General features: G+C 33.4%; 1 protein-coding gene across 1 annotated transcript in view; it reads right to left on the bottom strand.

The window, feature by feature from the left end:
• Positions 1-4,472: 4,472 nt before the first annotated feature.
• The window catches only part of LOC149802316 (uncharacterized), a 59,861-nt gene continuing 42,162 nt past the window's right edge, over positions 4,473-22,171 (bottom strand). Inside the window, exon 12 of the mRNA XM_089951532.1 lies at positions 4,473-14,879. Coding sequence (XP_089807658.1) covers positions 12,789-14,879 — 2,091 coding nt within the window. The 3' untranslated portion in view covers positions 4,473-12,788. The remainder of the gene's footprint in view (positions 14,880-22,171) is intronic.

The following is a 22,171-nucleotide window of genomic DNA, read 5'->3' as shown; positions in this document are numbered from 1 at the left end:
TGATAATCTAAAAATAATACACAGGGGATGTGATATGTAGTTCAAAATATGATTATCCATATACACATGTTTGCATGATTATACTTGATGGAAAAGTATGCACATTTTAAACAAATATTTCCCAATCTATTTCCCTATCTGACTGCTATGGTTACTATAAGCACATAAATTTCATCGACTTTTTACATGTTAGCTATTTACATGTACATATGAATCACTTCGAACAATTTCACTCAAATTTGGCCTGAAATACTAATTCTGAAGCAGTTAAATGGTTTTGGCTCATTGTCTTTTTGTTCTGAAACAACTCAGTACACACAGATCGGTTAGTTCAAAACATGTCTGCATTGATGACAAGCTCATGCAAAAACAACCCTGCACTATCAGGGTTTATATATCCTTCACCAAGTTTCATGATTCTAGATAAAATAGCATGTACACAGCATGCAAAAATCCCATGTTGTTATGAACTCAATTCAAGAACCCTAAATACAATAAAATATTAAATGTGATTTTTATTTGTACTGGTGTCACACTAATAAAGGTTCAGTCATCTAGTTTGAAGACTCGAGCATGAATTCTTAATAAAACACAAAATTTAGCCATTTATGGATCATACTAATCAACTTTATCACTGAGCATTTCTTTTCAAGATGCGTTCCATCACAAATTTCCATGATTCCAGGTAAGTGTATAAATACAAATCAGTGCCTTTCTTTATGTAAGGGTGTAGCACTATGAGAAATGCATACAATCATTGTTTTTGACAATTCTAACATAAACAGTGCTTGGGAAATAAAATACAACATTTAACCAAAGTACCTGACACATGAAATATGGGCAACTGACCTACTTTTGTGATGAGGGTGTAGTACTTGTATGTTGCATACCCTCACCAAGATTCATGATTTCATTTAACAGTATGTATACAGGGTGCAAAACAACCTATGTGGGCATGAGCTAAACAAAAAATATAACCAAAAATGTAAAAATAATGTAAAATATACATATAGTTAGCCCCCTTCCCTGGGGTAGGAGCTGTGAAACCCACTCCAACCATGGCATAGGACCTAAAATTGACGATTCTCGAGATGCAGTGAGGCTGTACATAATGTATATCTTGTAGATGCTGATGCAGGGATAGTATAATATAACCTGTATACTTTGTATGGGTGAGCTAAAAGCCATTCTTCTGAAAAAGCAAACTGTTGCAAAGATACAGTGGGTAGAAAAGAGTGCTAGAAAAGATGATAAAGGGTTCCTCACGCATCATTCAGAATCTGACAAAATAATGTTGACCTTAAACAAGTAACATCAATGCCTGTAGATTTACAAAAAAAATGTCTGTTCTTGTCTTTGAATTTAAGTGAAAATCATATTCTGTACATTTTTCAATAACTTGCAAGAGATGATTTTTTTTGTCTTTTAATGTCTTATTTTGTGAAAAACCATAATACATTTTTAAATCACTTGTTGAAGAGAAGATGCAATATTGTGTTTCCAATTTAAGTGCATCAATTATGTCTGTTTTATAAATAATGTTATAAGAATAAATAGGATAACTCAAATTTTTTAATGAAACCAAAATTCTACTTTGATGCAAGATATAAAATTAAAAACTTTTAATTAGCGTATTGAACAAAGCAATTTATAATACTAGTAGTTTGTCTTGTACTTCGAGTTAGGATATTGTTTACTGTACATACTCGCTTACGAGTTCAGCTGCAAACTGCACAGACCCAGATCTGTCATATAATGTACCAGCAGATCTGGGTCTGTGTAGTTTGATCAGTAGAACAAACAACATAGATGTCATCATGTCGATCTATACGCACATTATGTGATAACAGATCAGGATTTTTGTTGTTTGCAGTCTAACTCGTACTTTAAGTGTGTATGTGGTATACTTGCTTATAACACTAACTGCAAAGTGTGCAGATCCAGATCTGCAATGACATAACATGCCAGCAGATATGGGTCTGTGCAGTTTGTTAGGAGTAATTAGTACAATAAACAACAAACCCTGATGTGCATGCACATTATGCTATAGCAGATCGGGATATTTGTCATTTGCAGTCTGGCTTTAATTGTAAGATAATAAATATGGTAGGTCTCGTTTTCAATTGTTCCAAGTAAGCAAGCAAGTATTCTAGCTAAGTAAACAGAAAATCTTCTCCGGCACTATTAAAAATAAAATAAAACCACACCTCTAATGGTTTAGTACTTATTTACATCTCTTCATTATGTACCTTTATACACTCAAATTAGGGCATATATTCAATGGTTGGGGTTAAGGTTAAACGAGGGAATAAGCAAAAACAGTACACATCACAATCCACCATCCATATTTGGCAACAAACCAATAATAATGCATGAAGTAGAGATCAATAAATTGGAATGATCATTCAATCTTGATGAATCATTCTGCATTTCAGTTAGTCTTGAATAAAGCTTTTGCAAAACTGAAAATCATTACTAACATGATAAATGTAGGAAATCCAACAGGAGCCATCATAGCATAGTAAGGCTGAAGCATTCTACCCACAACTACAAATACAACAACGAAAATAAAACACATGGAGGGGAAAATTGTCGATGCTGAGGTGACTGTAGACACTTATTTACTTTCTGTAACTCTGAATTTCACTCCTGATGAATTGTTTGATTTATTCATATAAAGTCTTAACTTTTGAATAGCATATAAAAGCGAAATGAACTAAATTACAAGCAAAGATTATTTCTTTAATCCTTCTCAATTTCTTGTTGAACTTTACTTTGAACATTTGCTTCTAAAGCAAAAAAAAAATAGGATAATTTTAAAATATAACTGCTTTTAAAATTTAAAGCAACTTCACATGTGGCACCTGTACATGCCAAACATCTTTCTCCTCTAAAAATAAAAATTAAAAATGCTTTAACAAGCATCTTAGCATATGTTGTTATCATGCCCTACATGTCGTTGTAATGAACAAATTATAGCAGACACCTTCTGAAAGTAGAACTTTACTGAAAACTCGTTTTTAAAAGATTCTAAATGGAATTTAAGTTATTCTGTAGGAATTCTATAGAATTCTGTTCTATTACATGCTAATATCAGATGCTAGTAATTTAAGTTGAATATTCTCCAAATAAACGTTATGATTCTCCTGCAACAAAATTAGTGTCCAAGATATACCAGTGATTAAGCATTAACAAAAAGCTTCACCCATCCTGATATATTCTTCAAAAGTAGGTTACATATTTCAAAGAATTAAAACCTTATGACCTAATTAATACCAGATTTCTAACCTGAAAAAAAGAAGAAAAAGAAAGAAGGCATAGAGCCAGCCGATCTTGCTCTGTGAGCATTACTTTAACATGAAGCCATTTGCTTTGTAAGTCAAATATGTATTCTTTGATTCATCTGGGGTACACTCATAATTAAAAAATGAAAATGTATTTAGGTTTGAATCTGTAGAATATATTTAGCAGGATATCTTAATTAATATAAACTCCCTTAGACTAAATATTTTTTTAAAAATTTAGCATGTAAAATATTAAATAGAGAACAGCTATTGTAAAAATGAAATCTTAAAGTCTAAATCTAAGTTAGCAGGAAGTTTTTGCTGAAATAAATTAATTTTTTATATTACACACAACTGCTAAATTATACTGGCACAGAAACCTGGCTATACAAAATGTCTGTATCCTTTACACAGACACACACTTCACAATTAAATTTTATCTTCTTGTATCTTGTACAAGAATGAATGTAATGACACCTAAATAAGTTCCAGGGGTACGAGGTTTGATACTACTATATAGGCAAGTACACTTAGTAAAAGCTGCATAATATATGGGCAGGTGAATAGTGTTGTTACACTGTAAATGTGTTGCAAAGCAACTATTGTTGTACCGTTATTTCATAGGATTTCCAACTAACTTTGAATTATCCACTTAAGACCAGGCAGAATGCTGAAATGCGTGTATTAAGATACTATACTCCAAATTATTGTTTTGAAAGAAAAGACAGTTTGTATAAGGACTATATAAAATTGTTTTCATGCTTTGGCTTGATCTGTGGTAACTGCTTTTCCACTTTTTTGTGATTTATAAGAAAAATCTAATTAGCATGCTTGTAATGATTAGAATAGAAACTTTTCTAGTAGTGTAGATGACATCTGTAAACAGTGTCACAGAAATGTATAAAATACCCTGTTGATAATAAGAGAACCTCTTACCTACATTCTTTATAAAGATTTCTTTCTAATGCCACAGACTTCAAGATTAATAATTGCAAGAAAAATTTATGAATAAATGTTGACTCATAAATTGAATAATCTATTGAGTAGTTATTAGAGTTTTATTCAACTCTCTACTATTTGAATGTAATATGCTGAATATGTTACAACAATCCTTTCATTTACATTGTATACTTTTCTTTTGCCAAAACTGATTAGAATCTGTGTACTGTAGATTAAAAAATAAACAAGTTGTATTTATTCATTTAATACAGAAAACATGATACAAACATGATAACAAATCCTTACTGCTCCATGTTATAAGAACTATCTACATTAGGAATTCAAATACAATATGACTCAATGATAAAACCTTTCTGTTTTCTTGATAAATATGAGACTGCAATGTGATGCCATGACAGAAATCATGCAATTTTCTATCAATGTAATTGTTATCTGAGAAAAAAGCTTGTTTATTCTCAAATAAACAAGTTTAATAGTTATTTGAACTAAACGGCCACTGATCTACAAGGTCCTAAATTGCCTAAAAATCAGTTGCAATTAACATAAAATACCACTTAGTCATCTGTCTTTTTTTCCACAATGAAATCTGATACTATAAAATTGTTTCTGGACCATGTGTTTAAATGTCTTATTTCTAATTGTGGAAAAAAGCATTATAATTTTCAAATAAGATCATTTAAATGATGATAACTTTTGTAAATGCATTGGTTTTCTAACAGTATTTATAAATATTCATGTTGAAGATTTTCATGAGCTAACATTAAAAAAAAAAAAAATCAGTTTTTTTTCCTTTGATGAATGTCCAGAACAGAAAGTCATAAAGTCTTGTATTTTCCCAGATGCTGACATCCAAACAAGCACATCCCTTCACCAGACAACATTAACAAGAAAATGTCCCCTACAAAGCTGAAAGAGAATTCCTGAAAACAAAATGTCCTTCGACTGACAAAATAGATATGTCTATTATTATGGAAACTTTTCCACATTCTGTACAATGAATCTGTATATGCATATAAAAAAACAAGATTAAAGTTTTTCTCCCTGTACTATAAGGCTAACATAAATATACACAAGCTGCAATAAAATTCTTCACCTGTAATGTTAGAATTAAGCTCAATACACATCTGCCGACACCGGTACACATGCAATAGGCATGTACTACATCTACAAAATGAAATACCAGAAGTTATTTTTTATGCAGTAATGATCCAATCTTAGGAGCACAATACCCGAATCTTTTAAAAATGTGTGTATATATATATATATATATATATATATATATATATATATATATATATATATATATATATATTTGCCTAAGGATTTGAAGGCATAATTATACAAATTGGTGTTACCTAACTGCAGTAAAACTTCAAACATTCATCTTTCATTTCATCAATTATAGTACCCTTAGCTGCAACATGACTATCATAAATGGTACATTATATACCTACCATGGTAAATAATATTTTATTATACTTTATTTAACAAAAGAAACACCTTTCACAGGTTGGACGCTTTTAACCAAGTATGTGATGTTGAACTTGAAATTTTATATGGAAACATTTTCTTGTTGGAGTCTTTCAGATCTTGATATTTGATCCCTAGATGCCAAAATCAATATTTTTTCACGCAAGCCAAAAATTAAATTCGGGCTAGGTATATGACATAGATAGTACTCTTCTTCAAGTCACTGTAATCATGACCTTAGAATGTCTCAATCCATTTATTTCTAGCAAAAGACACAGAACTCAACCTTTTTGAGGGACCATTTTGTTTCTTTCCTTTGCATGACCTTTACTTCTGACCTAATTTAATAGGTTTATTTCTTGTCTGAAAAGCACCCTGCATAAAGTCTGGGCAAAACTATTCTTCCTTCTTTTAATCCACAAGAGTGCCCTCTGTAGCCTTGCCCTTCACATTATGAGCCCAGAGTTGTCTTCCTTGTATCAAATGAAAGCCATTCACAATATTAGATTCCATTAGGTGATAAATAACTAAAGACTGATCATTTATCTTCTTGGTGTCACTGTGACACTGACCTTTTGGTCCTAAATCAATATGGGTCTTTCTTTTCTCATCTGTTAGCCATATACAAAGTTTGGTCAAGGTATTATTATATGGTATACAAATAAAATTATTGTTTAGAAAGTTTTCCTTCCGTCAGCTTTTGCATCCTTGTCCTTTAAACTTGCTGGCCTAAAACTGACAAGTTTTCCTTCACCCCAAATGCAAACTCCTTACAATGTCTGTAACAGTAAATGTCTAACTTGAGTTGTTATATTTTGTGGATGCAAAAATAAACAGATGGACTGACAACATATCAATTTAGAGCGCTTTATGGCAGGTATATATGAAGCAATGGTAATGGACCATTTTTGTTTTGTACATACTGGTATACAATTTTACAACACATGATAATCTGCTTCTAAGATTTTGGATTATTTAAGCTGAATGCAATTCACTTCAATCTGTGTGTATTTTGTGTCAAGACATTGTATTTGTTTCAAATATATTTGATAAAATATTTGAAAAGCTACTTATATGTGTACATTTGTGCATCCTGTATTGCAACTGCCTGCTTCAATACTGCATACACGGCCATGTGGCCATTTTATTGTAACAATTACCAATTTCAAAAAGAAATAGTTCTGACATTTTGTACACACCATACCTGGTGAAACCTCATTATCCTGAGATTGAATAAATTTGGATTACACTAGTAACAACGATACACTGTACCATTACAAAAAAAATTTATATAAAATTTGCAATATTTTTTACCTGAAGGAATTCTTTTATCAGACATGCAACTAAAAAACCGGGAAATTGTTTCTCCTCAAATATATTTAGGATATCTATACAAGTAAAATCAATGCTATGGATGAAAGCAAAAGGGAGTACATGGGAAGTCATTAAAATACACATTGTACATTTATTGTCACCAATATCAATTTTCACGGTGAGGAAAAAGAAATACAATTTAGTCTATATTTAAAGTGGGTGAAAATAAATTTTTGTTTTCAAAGAATGATCACTATTCATAGTCTTTAAATCTATATTTTGTATCAACCATGAAAGTCAAGAAAATTTGTACCAATGTAAAACAGTGAAATGACATTATTCTATGGCCAAAATCCTATGCATTTTCAAATATGATAATAAAAATTATTCTGTATGTATTGTACCTTTGCCTGTTGCCTAAAAACACCAAGTTATTACCAAAATTCTTGTTTGATGATTAAAAGTTGTGAAATAAATTCAAAAGTTAACATCAACATTTCACCTGTAAAAAAACATTATTAAAAAGCAACAGGTCTTCCCTGTTAATTTTTTTTTTTCTAATCATATTTTTGTACACCATTTTGAAGAAAACATGAAAGCAAGCTTCAGAAAGCGATCTTTTTCAACTAGTATTCTAAGCTGTTTCAGACATTTTTAGACCAGTTACCCTGTGAAGGAAACTTTCATCCAACTGTCTGAATGATTTATTCATAAATCCTTCAATATGGAACCCCACATAATAGCTCCTTAAAGACCTTTTTTTTAAGCACTGTCACATTTTCATGTTAGTTCCTTTTTAAAATCCCTATTTTTGTTTCACGTCTCTTATGTTTTAGCTAAATCTGTTCTTTTTGAAAATTATCATAAATTTTTTTAAAATAATCCTAGTTAGCATTATTATATATTATCATTATTATTATAAATCATTTTTAATGTTGCTGTCATTGTGCTGCCCAATGCCAAATATTCAAACAAGAAGCCAAGTAGGCCTGATATCGCTCACCTGACATAAACTGGATTAAAAGGGAAATGAATGTGGTAATAAAAGCAGGTACTATGGACTTGAAAGACATGTATGTTAGCAAAATTACCAGCTATCTGACATAAGTAGATGTCTGACGTATCAACTTTGTTTGCACTTCAATTTCAGAAAGATTGGTTTGTACAAAGGTATCTTTGTATGAAAGTGAAAGGTGACTGAACTTGTCACATTTCATCTAATATAGCAAGGCAGTTTTGTAGTGAAGGTCAGTCTAATATTTTTCTAAAATCCGGTTATCCATCTGGTTGCTATGGGAACCACCTAAGGCACAACTTAAATAGATCATATCCAAAGAAACCTCCTAAGTCTGATCGAAACTTGATAGGCTATTCTGAAAATCCCATTGCTTTGGGAGACATGTCAGCCAAAATTTTAACAGAGCTTGTCCTATCAACATTTCCTACCTGGCTTGATCAAAACTGGCTCAGCCAATCTGAAAATGATGTTAAAATCAAGTTTTCCATGTAGTTGCTATGGATGCCATCTCATGAAGTACATCCTAAGGAACATTCCTGCCAAGTTTGACTGAAATTGTCACAGCTGTTCATCCGAAGTAAAACATACATTCTCCACAGGGTTGTCATCAAGGAAGTTGTACCTATACTAGGGATGTCATTTTGGACTAAAGTTTGATCATGCATGTGCATAGAAACATTCCTACAATGTTATAAACTTATACGTGACTATTTCCTATTTGAGTTCAAAAATACAATGAGGTACAAAAATAAGAAACATTCATAATGTAACTGGTTCTGTGTAGCCGCTAGTGCTTATTTTAATTGAACTATTACAACAATCGTTACATTTGTAGTGAAATGGATAGTTTTACAGTTCTTCAATTTTACTTTTTTAAAAATCTTTGTCATTGCTTCACCATGTGAACTTTCAATGTGTATTCACCCAAGTCTTATAAGTATATTTTGTGCAAATTTATTGCATGTTAAGAAAAAGAACTGTTATTTCAAGTAAAATTCACACATTACTGACAACAAATTGTAAATACACAATTAAAATTTTATTAGATATTAAAGCTTACTTTCAAAATGTTTCAACAGAAGAATATACTTCTGTAAAAAATCAAACAAATCCAGAATTTACACTTCAGAACAGAATGCTTCAATGTCAAACTAATATTTAAAAGAGAAACTCCATGTTTAATGAACAGAAATAGTGGGGTAATGAAAGGGTTGGTGCATTACATAATCTACAATAAACACATAGCAATCAAGTGCATGGTTACAGGAAAAGGCAACAATCTTTCTACAGATGTACATGAAAAAAGGATGAATACAAATAAGCAACATATTAACTGTATCACTAAAATTTCAAACACAAAAATGATGTATCAAAGAACTTCAAACTGTACAATAGTTATCTGCATCAAAGTAATAATGCATCCAACACACAAACTGTTGCTATATAAAAAAAAAGTATCATTTAAATAAGTATGGTAATTCCAGTATAGTAATTCAATGTTAACACAGTCAAGAACATCATATGAATCAATCCTGAAAGTGGCTATCTGCAAATTCTGAAAAGCCTGACCAATGCTAACTAATACCTTACCAGCATTAGATATTAGTATTAAGCATAAAAAAGTATTTTCCATTACTTTTTAAAGTACCTATACAATAATGTAATACACTAACTAAACTTGCATGAACTGAATCCATTATCTTTGCAGACACATCATTTTTAGACTTATTCAATATATTTAATTGGTATAAACCTGTTAGTAATAAGAAGAATAAAGAATAAGTTCAGCTTCCTGTAAATTAAAAGACCTACAAAATATATCTTGAAAATAATTAGGAAAATAAAACTTTGTTCATTGACAAGAATACCACACCGCTGTACCAGGAAGCATATTTTAATGCAAAGCTATAGACAGACATACAGACAGGCACAGGTAACATTGTTATGTTACTACCACATTTGTGGTGGGTTATGAAACCTGAAATCATCTTTGCACCTAAAATGCAGCACAGGCATACTGCTATAACAGTTCTTATACCAAATCATAACGACTTCCTACAAGTGTCAATGCATTAATCATTCATATAGACATACACAATTCTGAGAAATGGTTTTCTCATCAAACCTGCATAACTGACCATGCATTTATCAAATTTAGCAGAAACTCATGGAAATTCATATAAAAATGTAACCTAGGTATGTATCTTTGAATAATTTAAGATGTTAACAGAATATTCTTCTGGATTTTCTGAAATGTTAAACATTAGTTCTGAGAAAATGACCTATTAAAGTAACCATTTTTAAGAAAGCAATTAGTAATTTTGTACTGAAGAAATTAGATGGAAAATAAGTAGTTCAATTACTGTATAATGTAACAGCAACTCTTCCTAATAAAATATGATGAAGTACCTAAATTTGATTATAAGATAAATCAGTACAAAAAATCAATCGATAGTACATTGTATTAACAATTTCTTGAACCTTTTCCTTAAAAAAGTTGATCCTGGTTAAGTGTCAATTCACTGATGACTGTGCTCCTGCATTGTTGTTAATAAATAATAATCCCTGCAAAGAGTAATATTTGTAATAATGTCCAATATAAAAGACCATTCCACAGAATCCGTGTATGGCCTGACAGTAAATATATTGAAGAGACATTATAATTTTTACATTAGGCTACTTAACTTTATTTCACAACATCTGGTTCAGAATGCAGTGACTTTACAATTCATATTCCCTACCAATTTATAGTGGGTCCATCTGAATCCATTACTTTGGTCAATTCCTACAGTGCATGCTCATGAAAATTTCTTTTTAAAGTGTTAGTATTTATAAAACTACATCTGTATCAAATGAAAAGACATATACTGCACTAGACTTGTTCATAAGAAAAGACATGCATCTGAGGCAAAAGTCTGTTGTATTTCTTCCCACACCTGAATATGTATGTTAGTTTGACAAAAAACGATTGACTCATAAGAGAAAAGAACACAAATCTGCTAAGAAGTATCTTAAATAACACCAATATGATTTTGCAATAATCAAACAGCCGCTGTAAAGGTCCGCTAAAAAGACAGGAACTGGATTTAAATGGGCTGAAATTATACCTAGTTCTAAATCCTAATAAATAGGTAAATGTTAATGTAAAGGTTATACCTTCTACAAAATTAGTATTTACTTTTACGGTATTAATGATTAATATATATAGTTCTTCTTTCCTGTATATGTTCAAGCTCAATTACAATAAATATCTTCATATTTTCTAATGCAACTACTTTTCTTCATCATCATGTAAGCTTTTTTTTTTAAAGGTTAAAGATAATAATCACTTTTCTTTTATGCATGAATTTTATCTTTTGCAGGTCATGTAGCAAGCATATTACCTAATATGTTGCTGTATGCCAATAATAAAAATAAAATTAATAAGGAATAACTGCAATGGTTTACCATTCAAAACCTCTTAAGAGTTTCAAGTAAATATTCGAACACCCCCTACCCCACCCAAACAGCAACCCTAATGCAAAATCTGTGATATCGATAATGCATCTTCCTGCTCAGATTGCAAATATAAAATTAGGTTATACAATATTTAAATCAAAATTGCAATTTCTGAATGGTCCATCTTTTACACCCTCCAAGGACCCCTGCGATGGGAGACTAGAATGACACCCCTTTCACAAATGGTCACCAAATATTTAACAACAAAGTTTAATGCAATTCACCCAGCAGTTTAGATGATGTGGGAACAGACAAATGAATGGAGAATAACCCCAAATCTTTTTAGAAAAGCATAGAGATAATAATAGTAATAATAATAATAAATGGAACTGACATCACTGGAAGTCTTAATTGCAAGTTTGCAGCACACATGCAATGCCATTATGGAAAATGTGCACAACTGGTATTCTTTGTTCCACAATGGTTCTGAACCAAAACACATTTAATTAGTTGCCTTAGCTGTAGAAATGTGGATGTGTTGGACCTATTTTTCTGTTTTCAATGCCAAATTAAATAATTTTAAAATAAAAGGTTCTACATGCCTAATGAATGTCAATGCCCATGCTTAAACTGTGGTATATATTATCCGTCCATATGGCGTTCTGCATAGACTTCATCGACAGTTCAAATCTGTGATCCTAAGAACTGATGGGTTAAAACTAAAAACAACCCTGAAAACATGATTCCTAAGCTGAGATAATTACACTACACAAGAAAAGTGCCACATGCTCTTACTTGCTCTGCTTGATAGATGAAGAATGTATCAAATTCACATCAAATATAAAAAGTATGTACCGGTGATTCTCTACATATATATGCACAGCTAAGATAAATTCTGATAAGCATAAATGTATAAACATTACCTAGAAAGCAGCTCTAAACAAATAATTGAAAATATGATGGAAAAACATTCACACACTCAAATTCTAAAGCATAAGCACAAAGTGTTAATATGATTCATCCAAGATTTTAACGTCTTTTTGTGCTACACAAATCATTAATAGTATGTGCTTAAAACAAATGGCAATTTACATTAAGAACCATATGGGCAAAACCTATGTCATACATGGGCAATATATTTTTTAAAAGCATATATACAAACGAAACAGGTTTGTTACCAGTGTGGCAAGAAAAAATTACGAAACACACACAAATCATATGAATACAAATAAATGTATCTACAATAACTAAATACAACACATTCTCACAGAATGATGTATTTATTCAGCCTCATGAATTATGATTCAGTGGTTTCTAGGCCATCTCTGAGGGCCCATAGGCCTCTGAAAACGTCCCCTCGGTCCACCTGGTGGACCTCCCATGCCCCCTGGTGGACCCCTAGGCCCCCCAGGACCCCTCATTTGGAATAGAGGGGGTGGACCCCTTAGCCCTGGACCCATGGCCGGCCCTGGACGTGGGTTAAAGGGTCTTGGCCCATGTCCTGGTCCCATACCAGGCCCCTGTAATCCCATTCCTGGCCCTCCTTGTCTTGGTCCTACCCCTTGGGGTCCCATACCAGGACCTCCCATTGCCCCTGGTCCTCGTGGCCCACCCCCCTGATCCCCTGAATTCCTAGGCCCAAATGGTCTTGGCCCACCTCTTCCACCCCCTCGTCCACCCCTATCAAAGCCACCACGTCCTCTTCCTCTGCCAGAGCCACCAAACTGTCCTTTAGGGCCTTGACCCCCTTGCTGCTGATTTTGAGGACTCTGATTATCAATGTCCTGCTTATCTTTATCATCTCCTTCAGAATCTGCAACGCTCTGCCCTTTATCACTTGGTGGCTCTTCTTTCTGGTCAGTTGTCTGACTTGTAGTTACATTGCTATTATCTTCTTGGGCTTGTGAATTCTCGGGGGTGTCTGGATCTGGTTGTTGTTGAGTGGCTATTTTTGACCTAATAGAATTCAAGACATTCTGGAAATCTTGTTGCCTCTCTTCTGGTGTTGCTGTGCTTTCAGATTCTGCTTCATCAGGTGTATCCCACTTACTAGGCCTCCTCCTATCACGTTTAGGTTTTTCCTCCTGACCACCTCCTTGTACCTGGGACTGGGATGACGGGGGAGGGGGAGAACTAAATTGAGACTTACTATTCCCATATCCTGAATACTGACTGCTATTAGATGTTTGTGAAAACTGATTAGTACTACTAAACCTATTTGGAGGTTGGCCACTCTCTCCTTGTTTGTCAGACTGTCTCTGATTATTGGACTGACTTCTATCATTACCAGACTGTGGCCTAAAGTTTCCTTGAGAAACATTAAACTGGTTCTGACTTGCATTTCTGTTTTGCTGTTGAAAATTATTAGATGGTGGTTGAGAAGCAGGCATATAAGATGACTCTTGCTTGTTACCATAATTTTGTGGTTTATTACCACCAAAGCCACCCTGATCAGAGCTGGGCCTATTCTGCCCACCACCTTGACCAGAGCTGGATCTATTCTGTCCCCCAGTTTCTTGTTTCCAATTTGGCCACTGATTCTGTGGTTGTTGCTGCTGACTTCCTTTTGCATGACTTGGAGCCTGACCATAAGCAGCTGCAGCATAGTCAAATCCTGGTTGTCCAGGTGCAGGCCATCTGTTATCTTTTCCAGAGTCTTGCCTCTGCTGTCCTTGTCCTTGATTCTGTGCAGGCATGGCTGGCTTTCTGTCCATACCCCAACTTTCTTGTTCACTCATTTGTTTCTGCTGGTAGCTTTGCCACTTGTCATCTTGATTGCTGTATGAACCACCCTGGTTCTGACTTTGGTTGCTGAAGCCACCTGACTGACTCTGTTTTTGCTCTCCATAGCCAGACATCGTTTTCTGTTGACCATAATTGCCAGTCTGGGACTGTTGCTGCAAGGTTTGTTGTTTGGGGGCTGCATAAGCTCCTGGGTCACCTTGGGCAATGTAGGTTTGCCCTTCATACTGACCTGCATACCCATAACCACCATACTGACCCTGATATTGGCCTCCTCCTCCTGCAGTTGGTTTCCAAGGTGCTTCAGTCTTTATTCTAGAGTCTTGCTGAGGAGCACCAGTATGTTGCCAATCTGAGTGTTGTTCTCGAATATGATCTGCAGATTGGTCAGCATCTCCACTATACTCCTGCTTAATAAAATCTAAAGCACTGCCGCCCGATGGATCATACCTGGCTCTTTTTTCAGAAGGCTCATTATGACTGATTTGTTGACCCCATCTGTCTCTTCCATATTGGGACTGATCGGAAGGAGGAGGCGGGGGAGGTTGCAAAGAACCATGAGTTAGAGGGACACCATAAGGGTTGGGTGGAAGTGGTGGTTTTTGTTGTGTTCCTTGTGGTTGGCCAGGTTGCTGCTGATATTGTAGTGTTCCCTGAAATTAGTAAAACTTCATTAAACATGCAAAAATACAGATTAAAATCCTGAAAAAGAACAAATGTTAGGTAGTTCATAACTGTTTCATATATTAATCTTAGAGAGCTCTTGTATCCTACCAGAGGTTAATTTGCATAGAAATAGCATAGATCAGATTCAATATGACCTTTGTATATCACTAGCATAACCTGTTACATACTCAGTAAATATAATTACGTTATATATATGCAAATATTTCCAGGTGAATAACAATTTAATTTCTGGTTTTCAGCATTTACCAGTGTGGAGTTCCTTGCATAAAATATCTCAATTTAATGTGATTCTTTTTTGAGCAGTTGGAGTTCAATAAAACCAAAGGTTTAAACAACTGTAACTGTGAACAATGCACAATGTAGTTATGGATCTATACATTAACTGCTCTACCATACTGACCAACTACAGTTATTGTCAGCCTATGAAACCATTTTTATGGTTACATCTGGGTTACTTTCCCAATCCATTAAAATAATAATTATATTCCAAATAAATTTTAGTGAAGTGAATAAATCAAAACAGCATCTTGTTATTCTCTATAATGATTTAGTTTCCTAAATATTTTGGATAAAAAAGCAGTAGACTATATCCTTAATAAAATCGATCAGTGAACAAGTTCCCCAAGAATATTTTTTTTTTGGGTCTTTCCTTCTTATTCTCTTCATCAATTTTATGTTATCAAACAAATACTGTACAGCAATGCTGAAGAACAAATATACTTGTCTGCTACAAAAAATTGTTTCTTTGCAGCTGCATTACACAAAACAGTAATTTTTCACAATCAGTTTCTTCCACCAAAGATGATGCAATTTAAAATGAAGAAAGATTTCATTCATGCTATATATTAAAGTGAAGACACGTTACTGGACAATTTGATTTTTATAACGGTAACTCTCAACTCAAACTTGATCTTATAGTTCAGGAAATAGACAAGAGACTTGTCAATAATTTACATAATGATCAAAATGTTTTCTTTTTAAAGGAATTAAAATTATCTTTTCCCGAAAACACTGAATAAAAACTAAAGCTCTCTCTCAAATTCATATCATTCAATAACCTTGGTTAATAACGTTTACATTTCACTTTTCACATCCGCCAGATGAATCTTTTATTTTTGAGCAGCAGATCGAGAAACATTTATGCTATTTTTAATTCATTTGAAAAGATGGTGCTTTCTTTTCATTATTTTATGCTGAAGCATTTAAAAATAATTTGTTTCTCGTTGTTTTAAATAAGTGTAATGACGTTTTATACAACTCTGCAATACCTAGTCTAATATTTCAAGATCATCATGCCACACACATTCCTCTGGCTGCAACATCACCTCTACATTCTGTATGTAACAATTACAACCAAATGTATTCAAAATTCACAGGGCACCACTTCAATGTGAAACTGTTAAAGAATACTGAAACTGAATAGCATTTTTATGATGAGCTTCAAAGACTTTTAAAATTCCTTGATAATACAGTGACATCGACCTTAGTGAACACCTCAATGTAAAGGACACCTGGCCTTAAACAACCAAATCAATGAAATACCATATTTCATTTTCTGTACTAAATATCTATTTACAGTACATATGTAAACAAAGGACAATTTAATAGGATTTTTATGACAATTCAGTGTCTTTTATATCTCACATATATTACTTTTTTTAAGTTGTTCATATGTTGACAGAAATTACTGTTGAATTAAACAATTCTTGAAATTATTAAATTTGCAGTCAAGTCTGATGTGAAATACTCAATTTTACAACTATTTAATGATTAAGGTATTTGCTGTATGAACATCTTTTACAATCGATACATTAAGCAGGAAAGTATAATGTCAAATGATAATCAGAAACATAGGACAATATTGGGTTGATGACAATAGCCTATACATGAGTTCTTTCTAAAAAGTGAGTAACTGTTGATATGTACATATAGTTATTATGTATGTATGACATGGCATGTTTAAACATACAGGGCCAACTGCAATGTTTTAGGTGCCAATTTATCTGTAATGCTTAAGACTGACATTTGATAGTGGCTTTCTAATAATGGCTTTCTACACATGTCATACACTGTGTCCTGACATCAGTCTTCTTTTAAAAAGAAAGAACAAACAGTAACAAACAAAACATGACCTATCAGTAAAACGAAGGAGACCTATTAGAACTGAATGTAAATTAAATTTAAGGATACATTATGTCACTAACACAAAACATACAGGTACCAATAATGTACATTTCAATAATCAGACACTACTTTTATTTGTCTTACAGAGGTTTGCATTTTTCTGATAATCCTGCCACCATTACAGTCTATGAGAAATACTGCTGGGAAATAATCAGTGCTAACAGCTGGTCTGCAGAATTTTCCATCCTGCCTGTAAATGGCATTATGATGATGTATCTTTTTTCTGCTTATGCAAGGCAGGAATCTTACCATATTAGGGTCTCAACTTTATACATAGACAAATAGTGTGCCTAAACTTTAGCTGAATAGTAAAACTGATATAAAATCAAACAGGATCGTAACATTGTGGGCTATGAAAGGCATGCTGCCACCGCAGCTAGCAGAATAATTATACATATGGCATCGCATTTTGCAGGGGAGACGGTCTACTTCATGTACTTGATTATGCCTTCCACGCCACTTTTAACTATGTGCTGCTTAAAGAAATACTGCAAGAATCTGATTGGGAAAAATGTACATGTGCATACATGCCAACCCCTGGCGAGGAAAAAGTATAATCCAAGTGGTCAAAAAGAGTAATCTGAGCAGAAAAAGAGCAATCCACATATAACACAAAAAATTCAATAAGCATATGTACAAACTGATTTATTTACCCCCCTAGTTTTCTAACATCAATTACAGCTTTAAGTTTTCATATATAGCACTTTGAGCATTAAAAAGTAAGTCTCTCATATCGCATTTCAACACACTTTCTACCAGCTGAGATTTTGAATGTTTTGCACACTAGTAGAGAACCAAGTACTGTGTTACAGAGCCTGGATCTGAATTCCAGTTTTATTTCTGTTAACAATACTGAACAATCTCTCACAGTCAGCATTAGAATGGTAAAGAACCAATATTCCTTTCATAACCTGACAAAGAAGAGGAAATATATATATTCCAGTTATTGGGTCTTTTAGCCAGGAAATAAGGTGCCATTGCACATCAACTTTGTCCACATGAAGTAATTTGTCTGGTAGAATGCCAACTTGATACTTCAGGAGTTCTCCTTCTAATTTATTGACAGTCTTTCCTGCAGCAAGGTGCATCATATGACATGGACAACCTGATATGTACACTGATAGAAGAAATTTGTCAAAATATAGAATGCAACTCCTATATGAATTCTAGTCACCACTGAAGCATTATTAGCTGAAAACACCACATAGTTCTGCCAACTTACGTTTATTCAAAGCATTATTAAGCAAATAAAAAATGTTTTCTCCAGAGGAATCGACTGTTATTCTGGTAATGAAAGAAGCGCTCTAACTTTGCTCTTTTCATTGCCCATAATAATATTAGATAATTTTGTTCTTGCACATGCATATTTTCTGCAAGTTTGGAATCGGGAAACAGCTGTTAGTACAACAGACCAACATAATCTTCTACTGCTAAGGGTAGTCATTGTTCTATTTGGAACTCGGTAAATAAGCCTCTGCATTTATAAAATTTGTCTCCACAAATTATTTCTGCTGTAAAAAAGAAGTTGCCTTAGTACTAGAGTTAGTAAAACAAGCTAATTCAAGGTTTCTGTTTTACCACCATGAGGATTATTAAAATCCTTTACACCCAGCCTGCAATGGGCATGAAGCTGCCCTAGAATGGAATGCTGTATTGTGTAATTCGTGTATTCATCTTTGAATTGGTTTTTCATCTTTTTCTAATCCATCTGTAAGATTATTTGAAAAACAGTTTTGCTCTAGCACAGACATCAACTAGAATAAATCTGACTTTTAGCACCAAATACCTACAGACTGGTTCTGTACCAAATATAAATTAGAACAAAACATCTGTGAGCAAATATTAAAAATCTGAAAACCAGTATGTTCTATCGTAAGTAAGCCATAGAGCTTCTATAAATAGAAACCGAGGTCGAAAGTGAAAGTAGAAACCAGCATGTTTCTTGGAAATATGGTAGCTGCTATAAATAGAACATAATGTTAGGAAAGTGCATGCAAGTCTATGGACAAGAGTACACTTATGTCCTAGTTATGTAGAAGCAGACTTTTCAAGAATACGGACTGAAAGATTAATGGGATGTTAATAAAAGTTAGAAAACAAATTATTGATTTTTTTGGAGGCGGATATACCAAAAACGCATAATCCGAATACACTTACGCATAAGGCATAATTTAGTGGAAAAAAAGCATAATGGTTGGCATGTATGCATGTGATAATGTCACAAGCTTTTGCAACATAAAGCTGGTCTTTGAATCTTAGAAATGTCCTGTAAACACTCTGCAGCAAACCAAACATCGATTACAACACAAATTTTTAATCTGCACATCACAACAAATATCCCGATCCTTTATTTGTCCATCAACCTGTACATAAAGTTCAGACGCCAAACAAGTGGTAAACAACAAAAGAATAAGAGACAAATGCAGCCAACTATTCTCTGAATTTACAAGGCTGTAGCTGCAATCAGGTTACAAAATTTACATTTCTCTGAAATGCATGTAGTCACTTGAAAATAATTTGACACGCTAAAAGCCATGGATGCTAGGGCTATAATGTTACAATCAATAGCGTAGGAACCATCATTAGGGCTATAATGTTACAATCAATAGCGTAGGAACCATCATTAGGGCTATAATGTTACAATCAATAGCGTAGGAACCATCATTAGGGCTATAATGCTACAATCAATAGTGTAAGAACCATGCTAGGGCTATAATGCTACAATCAATAGTGTAAGAACCATCAAAAAGAGTAGATGCACTCAAAACAAACATGAAGAGTGTGGCTGGTTAAGGAAAATATGGTCAGGGTCATGCAAGGGAAGCTGATAACAAAATTTCTGCATTTTTGAATGCATTAAAGCATCCACAGTAAATAGTAGTATGTATGATGGAGGGAGAGAATTTGCATCGGGAAATAAAGATATATAAAGATATAATCATAAGGCTGTACCCTAAAACCCACCACCAGTGATCAATATTAAGAATATGACCATAATTCCATCTGAAGTCATGCAAATTTTTCAGTTTGCAATTCATGTCATAAAAGTTACTTGAAGATATTAAATATAATAAGTGTGATTTCTGCTCCTGAAAAGAAAACTATTTTGAACAGGGCAAGGGAAAAATATTACGACCTTTTCAACATTAACTGAAGAGTAAGGTAAGTGACTGGCTAAGTCCTATGACATGGATTTATGATTTAATATAGCTGGCATTTCTAGCACTTTGGATGGATTTCTTGATTAAAGAACTTAGAGAAGAAAAGTGATGTCAGAATAGGGTATACATTATTAAAGTTTGTAGACACTGAATGTACTCAAAATTTTGATAATGATCTTGCAAATAAATAAATGTCCAAGGAAAATAGGCGTTGCACAAGTGCAAAATACTTCTCTGAAAATCATAGAATTCAACAGGAAAAATTTGCTGCTGAAAAGTGTTCTAAAATACACTAATATGAAAACATGCCTATGTCCACCTGCTTTCACTTTTACTAAAATGACATGCTGGTATGAAAATAAATTGCAAAAAGTGCCATCTTTACATCAAGCAATACATTTATCTCTGAGTAGTTCTGAATGCTGCCCAAGATTTTACACTGAGGTCTGAGTAACTTATAGGTTGGACCACTACTGCTAAACAATGATAGTGATTTAAAGTTTCAAATAAACAAATGTCCATTTCATAATTTCAATGGCTGGAGACTACCTGTTACACAATAAATGATGAAACAAAATACTGAAAAAGATTCAAATATTTTGCAGTATATTCTGTTGAAATCTTCAAGCCCATTTAATATTTAAATTACAAGAAAATCTTTTTAATATTCTCAGATGTAATATTGTTTTATTTCTCGTGCAATTTAGAGGGTCACAAGGACCATTATATTTTTCAAAAAGTTTATGCATATAGATTATTCTCCATTTCAACTAAAAAATTTAAGAAATGCAGTAGATCCAACTTCTACAGACTGCCACAAGCATATGGAAAACAAAACACAATTTCCTTCTTTTACTCCACATCTACTGAAAATAAAACTAATGACAACTAGAGATGGGCATTACTGCAAATTGTGTCTGTGCACATGAAAATTCTTTAATTTGTATTAATTTAATTTGCCGATTCACAAAACATTCTCAAGTTATAGTGCTTATTTTGAGTAATAATCACTTCAGATTTGAATTCCACAGATGAATTCTTAATAACAATCCTTTAAGGAAACATGTTAAAACCTTTGTTGGCATCATCATTCCCTTGCATTAGTTACTGTAGTACCATTTATTTTCACTGGTCTCAATTTGCTTGGTTTTGTATTTTTTTTAAAAAGGCATTTTCATGGGTACTTAAATTCGTGGTTTTGCCTGCCCAAGTTTGCCTATTAGTAGGTATTTCATTTCATGGGTTAACTTCTACAAATATCCAAAATAAAGAATACAAAAGAATAAAACTATGCCAACACAAATGGTGGTCACTTTAATGTTTAAAACAACACTACCGCCTGTATGAGCACAAATCAAAGACCTGGCAAGTTCAAAACTTGTACCGTGTTTTTGACCAAGTGAATAACATCAGTCGAAGCCAATGCAGCCAAATAACACTTCCATTTCTATGAGCACAAATAAAACACCTGTCAAGATTAAACACTTTTGCCATGTTTTCGTTTGAGTGCTCAACATCAAAGGAAGCCGATGCAGCCAACAACACTAGGCCAAATGGTTATTAAAGAAGAATTAAAGTCACACTTCCACAAGTGGTATGCTAACAGATCATGACGCCATTACAGAAAAAGATGTTACTGGTGATGATGAGCGCACAGTAGTAGTAAACCTTGCAACTTCATTAATCAAGCTAATTCACGTTGCATGGATAATTGCAACTCACATGACACTGAGTGAAAGATCAGACCTAATTATCAGTGGTTTTGAGACAGCTGGACTTGTTTAATTCAGCAATTTGGGGATTATTTACCTGAGAAGCATCTGTGAGTACCATGAGACTTGATTGACAATTTGTTGATACAGTGGCTTTGTCCAAAAATCTGTTAAGTATGAGCTTTAATACTCTGCTGTAAT

The sequence above is a fragment of the Sinohyriopsis cumingii genome, chromosome 3 (assembly GCF_028554795.1).
Source record: "Sinohyriopsis cumingii isolate HCF-2022 chromosome 3, ASM2855479v2, whole genome shotgun sequence".
Lineage (NCBI taxonomy): Eukaryota > Metazoa > Mollusca > Bivalvia > Unionida > Unionidae > Sinohyriopsis > Sinohyriopsis cumingii.
This window is presented reverse-complemented; position numbering and strand designations above follow the sequence as displayed.